Source organism: Hordeum vulgare, chromosome 5H, assembly GCF_904849725.1.
Source record: "Hordeum vulgare subsp. vulgare chromosome 5H, MorexV3_pseudomolecules_assembly, whole genome shotgun sequence".
In the NCBI taxonomy this organism is placed as follows: domain Eukaryota; kingdom Viridiplantae; phylum Streptophyta; class Magnoliopsida; order Poales; family Poaceae; genus Hordeum; species Hordeum vulgare.
Window position 1 is genome coordinate 486,797,358 of NC_058522.1, and position 5,611 is coordinate 486,802,968.

Here is a 5,611-nt window from a genome sequence, read left to right on the forward strand (position 1 = left end):
ATTTTTTTTCAACCGGGCATCACCTTCTCATTAATTGCTCAATCAAAACAACAACATTTTTACTGGTAAAAAAACGGTAAAATCAGTTTTAGTCACTTGCAACTGCACTAGCACACCAGCAACGAAGGGGGAGAAAGGAAATAGAGTGAGTTGGAGCATTACCGGCAAAACTACCACAAGTGATGGACCTCGAAACCATTTGCCGTGGGACAAAAACCTGATAACATCGAATACATTTAAACTACTGAAGACGGCTAGCAACGCAGCCAAAAGGAGCACCAGAAAGTGGCAAGAGATAAAGCATCAAAGCACAACACAGGCCAGAGCTCCCAAGTAAGATCAACGCGACACCCAGGAACACATCCAGTGATCATTATTTGTAGAAGAGCGAGTTACAACTCACAACCTACTACATTCAGTTTACTTATGGTTATGGATGTGTGCATCAAGAGATGTAGAGGCCGGGAATATTCATTCCTTCTAAATATGAAAACATTCAGTTTACTCGTCGGTTAGTCGATCAGTCCCTAGGGAGATACGGAGCCCTAATAACTATCCAACGAAGCCTAGGACGATATAGTACGCGATCAACACGGGCAGCGACGCCAGCGTCCCGAATATGACCCTGCAACATTCAGCACAGGCTCAGACTTCAGACAAAACGTAGAGTAACACGCATTCAGAAATCAAGCTTAACTAACCAATCAAACGTAATTACGATGTATACTTACGCGGTGCTGAGCACATCGGCGTGCAGGCCGTACTCCTTGGCGAACACGAAGGTGGTGATGGACTGGGGGAGCGCAGCCTGTCGGCACACCGATCACCAGGCGAAGCAAGAAGGTTAACACCGGGGAGGAGAACATCCGTGTCAGTCGATGTACGTAGTGCATACATCATTCAGAAATCGAACTGCGTTGTAGAGTGTAGGGTGCGACCTGTATGATGGCGAGACGCAAGACGTCGCCGCGGAGCCCCAGGGCGACGGCTCCGGCCGCGGTGGCCGCCGGGCCGGCGACGAACCGCAGCGCCATGCCCAGCGCGGTCAGGCCGGCCCCGCAGACGATGATCTTTTCCTGCAGCGCCATGAACAGACCTGCGAGCGGCAACCAGTTCGTGAATTGATGCACCCGTTACTTTTTCACTGAGGGTTCTCGTTGATTTCGTGACATCTCTTCCAACGATTTTCCAGCTAGCTTACCCATGCTGAACATGGCGAGTCCGACCCCCGTCCTCGACATGATCAGCACCGATCCCTCGATGATGCTGGGAGTCACAATGTGCCACCTGTATATGCGCAGAAGAAATTAAAGAACGGATGATCAGAAGAAGGATGCCAAGTGCCACTGTGCCAGTGTCATTCATGTAAGTGTCAGTAACAACGCGTCAAAGAAAAAGTATCAGCAACAAGGAGAACTCTATTTGATTAAGCTGTTAGCTGTATATATTCCCAACCGGTTAATTTTGCTGCAATGGTATCAATCTGGTTTGCTGGAAAGTTGATTTAATTATCAACTGTTCAGCATACTTCTCTATTCGTCTGTTCCACTAACAAGGGGCATTTGTTCCGCCTCAATTATTTCTTAGTGTGAATCACACCTTCTACTTAACACTTTAGGAGGGACAGGGAGTACACATTCCCTAGCTCGACGCAACTCTGCGTGGTTATTAAATGTAAGGATTATATATTTGGTGCTTCGAATATATCCTTCACGGTTTTGTGGGAGGCCTATAACTTTTTTCAAATTGCACCACTTGCAACGACATTTACCGAAAATCTTTTGAACTGATGGCTTGTATTGTTCATTCGAAATAAAAATGAAATCGAGGAAATACCATTTCTCGAAGAAAAATCTACTTCGGTTCCTCAACTTCATTAACTCTTTTCTTGTCTCGATCTTAGGTATAGTTACGAAACTTTGATGCTAGACAAGTATGATCCTAAACTAGACAAATTTGATCCATGACTCCAGGTGAAGCGGTATGACCGATGAAATGGTGTCGGTTTCCCACTCAAGTAGCCTAGTTAGCACAAGTTTTTCTATGAAAATCCATGAAGCTAGAGAACACACAAAATTACCAGAAATTCTCAGGGAGAAAATTAATAGTGAATTTTGGCCTCGAGGAATCAAAATAAACTGGATTCTAAAATAAACAAAGGTTTGATTTCTTTAGGAGTTTGGCAACTCCAAATCTATGCGTTCCTTGGGAGTTTTTTATATTTTCTAAGAGTGTTTCCTTATTTAAAAGATTTTTTAGAAGAGAACCAAGTCAAAATAAATCTCAGTTTAAAAGGAAAAAATTAAAGACAACCATGCCACAAGAAATCTAATAAAATTTGACATCACTGCCAGTGCGGTTAGTTCTCCTTGACTCAATCAATAAAAAACTATAAAAAACATATCAAATCACATTTATCACATCTTGTCATACCCGTCTTTGCATATAAGCCAGCACCAAAATGAGAATGTGACCTTGTCCGGTTTCGATATTTATGAAGTGTCTGAAAATAGTTTCGGCTCAGTCAATTTTGCATTAACTCCGAGGCCGAATGTGACGGCACCGCGGTGGTGGACGGCGGTTGAGAGATAGGAGGGGTGAGGCATGCGTTGTAGCACAACCAACCGGCCATGGGTTGAAAGCAAGCGGTCCGATTGAGACAGACCGGCGTGGCAAAAGTCTAAAATAAATCTTAAACTTGTAGACAAAAGATAAACCGAACACAGAATTTTCTATCCCTGAAATCAGCACACCAAACTCTCTGATCCTAGTCTATTTTGAACGTTAAGAGTGCCTCGCTGGAAATCGCTGGCGTGGCTTGTGCGGGGAGTTCAGTAGCAGCTGGTCGCAAGTTCGACTCTCCGATTGTCTATTTTGTGAGTATTTTTAAGTCGCACATTATGAAAAATAGGAAAAAAAACTCGCTTCCCATGTGGTAGACCGGCCAGGCATGTTCACAATCAATAATTGTCAATTGTTTTTGATATTTTTAAGGTCACGTATTACAAAAAAGAAAAAAGACAACATAAAAAAGGAAAAAAAAACACACATCTCACTTTGCGCCTGTAACATTAATTTCTATGTATTTTCAAGTCGCATATTATGAAAAAAAGGAAGAAAAAAAACCTTGCTTCGCACGTGGTAGGCCGGCCAGTCGAGTTCACAATCAATAACTATCAATTCTGTTTGATATTTTTACAGTCACGTATTACAAAAAAGAAAAAAGACACCAGAACAAACGAAAAAAAAAACATCGTGCTTTGTGCGTGTAACATTTTCGTAATACATGTTTTCCACACTTTTTGAATAAACAGTGATATCTTTTGAAGTAGACGATGTACATTTTCTTCATGACAATAAAACATCTTTTAAAATTCCCAAAAAAACTTTCTCTAAAAAATCCCTAAAAAACATATTCTTGAATATGCAGTTACATTTTTTAAACTTCCCTCAGAAACTTCTTAATAAAACATCCCTAAAAAACACGATAGCCTTTTTAAAACTTTTTCAAAACTATCAAAACATTTCTGAAAAAAATGTGAACAATTTTGGAATGCCGTTTTCCAAAACACAAACAATTTACGAAATTCTAAAAATATTATTTGAAGAATGTGGCACAATATGTGAGAATCCGGAAGAATTTTCATAGCATGTGAAAAACTGTTGGAATTCTGAACATTTTTAAAAAAATGTGAATTCTTTGAAATCACTGACAATTTTCAAAAATTTGAATACAATTTCAAAATTCCAATCATTTAAAAAATGAAAGGGAAATTAAATTCGGGCCAAAAATAGAAAACATGAACATTTCTTAACTCTTAAATAATATCAGAAATATGCGAACATTTATTAAACTACACGAATTCTTGTCGTGTATAGTGGGCCTGTTTAAATTCTCCTCCATGAGAGTAGTAGGTAATCCCGGTTGGAATTGTAGTAATCCTGATGTGTCAAACAGGTTTAGGGTTTAAAATAGACTGGGATTATAAGTTGTTTTGGACTTTTTCCAGCCGGGTCGAGAATAAGAAGATGTGTCGGGGGGAGGAAGAAGATGCACGGTGGTAGTTGGATGTGGGACGGTCGACAAAAATACGCCACCTGTTGAATATGTGCTCCCGTTTTTCTTTTTCTTTTTCTTTTTTGAACACTATAGGTGCTCCGAATCCTGTCACGCTGTCGAAGCCGTCGTGACGGATGAATGTGTACGGTCCAACTCGCGTGCTACTTCGTAACGCAAAAGAGAAACTTGTACTCCTATATGTAGCTGCGTGCATGCAGAAGATAGATACAGTACTACTCGTGGTACCTGTTTGTGACGCACGACCATGCGACCCCGAGGACGCCCGCGTACACGTTGGGATTCCGCGCCACCTTGAGCCAGACCGCTCTCACCAATGGCCAAACCGGCTCGCGCCGCCTCCTCCCCTCCACACCGCCGTCCTCCACCACGCCGGCCCCCGCCGCGTCCGGCTTCCCGGCGCCGCCGCCGCACGCACGCCTGACCTCGAACGCCAGCAGCAGCAGCGGGAAGTAGACGATGATCTGCACCACCGATATCTGCACGACGAGGTCGCGCGCCCACCCGCCGTACATGGCGTCCAGCAGCGGCACGCCCACCACGAGCGTGTTGTTCAGCGTCGCCAGAGAGAAGCCGGTGATGCACCACGAGGAGGCCGGCTCCCCGCCGGCGCGGCAGCGCGTGGACGCGGCGGCCCAGGCGGCGAGCGCCAGCGCGACGGCGAGCTTGGAGAGCGCGTCGGCGGCGAGGACGCGGCAGTTCAGCGCGTAGGGGTCCATGCGCGCGGCGAAGTCGAAGGCGAAGAAGGGGACCGCGAAGTAGGCCACGAGGCGGTTCACGGCGTCGCACTGCTCCGGCGTGAAGAGCTTCCACCACCGCACCGAGCCGTAGCCGAGGCCCAGGGCGAAGTAGAGCGGCGCCATGGCGGCCACCACCTTGTACACGTCGCCCCATCCGATCATCTTCCTCTGCCACGCTCTGGCTCTGTTCGTGTGTCACTGTCACTGTCACAACTCACAACTCACAAGCGCGCGATGTGTTTCGTGTGGTGTCGTTTCTTGGTGCCTATATATACGTGGGCTCGATGTTGCATGCATGTATACGGAACATGCAGTACATATTCTGATTTGCAGAACTTGGCATCCTACAGAAAGTAAAGAGAGCATGAGCATCACTTCACCAGGATAACCGTAGTGCGCAGCGCAACCTCCGCAATCTACGGCCATCGCCCACTCTTCTCATCTTGTCTTTTCTTCCTGGCCGTCCACTGCCCCCTCCACTTCCACTCCCCGGGATCAGGGCATTCTCTCTTTATTTTTTCCATGCACGAAATTATGGAAACAATGATTATGTCTCAAGCATGGGAAGTATTAAGACTTCTTTGAAAAGACCATCATGATTCATGCATGATTAGGTTTATAAAATCCAAACGATAACGCCTACATGTGTAGCATGTTTGTACTTTGTCCACACGCATCGATGTCTTTTTTGCTTTGCCCAATCTTGACAATGTTTTACAAATCTTGTATGCCACCTAGGGATCATCGTGTGTGTGGACGTTGGAGAGCGCATCCACATGACCCACAACGCGCG

The 5,611-nt window shown here is 45.1% G+C and overlaps 1 protein-coding gene across 1 annotated transcript; it reads right to left on the reverse strand.

Annotated features, from left to right (window-relative positions):
• Window positions 1-305: 305 nt before the first annotated feature.
• Window positions 306-5,092, reverse strand: LOC123396454 (probable auxin efflux carrier component 5b). The gene is made up of 5 exons (XM_045091387.1): window positions 4,307-5,092; window positions 1,202-1,287; window positions 939-1,096; window positions 732-808; window positions 306-625 (listed from the first exon to the last, which is right to left on the reverse strand). The coding sequence occupies exons 1-5, from the start codon at window positions 4,978-4,980 to the stop codon at window positions 553-555; spliced, it is 1,068 nt and encodes a 355-aa protein (XP_044947322.1). The 5' UTR covers window positions 4,981-5,092; the 3' UTR covers window positions 306-552.
• Between the last annotated feature and the right edge of the window lie 519 nt (window positions 5,093-5,611).

Excerpts from the sequence above, each read along its gene's own strand:
- LOC123396454 (XM_045091387.1), bottom strand. The coding sequence starts at position 4,980 with ATGATCGGATGGGGCGACGTGTACAAGGTGGTGGCCGCCATGGCGCCG. Across the intron at positions 1,288-4,306 it reads TGGTCGTGCGTCACAAACAG|GTGGCACATTGTGACTCCCA; the intron begins GTACCACGAGTA and ends GCGCATATACAG. Across the intron at positions 626-731 it reads GCCGATGTGCTCAGCACCGC|GGTCATATTCGGGACGCTGG; the intron begins GTAAGTATACAT and ends TGAATGTTGCAG.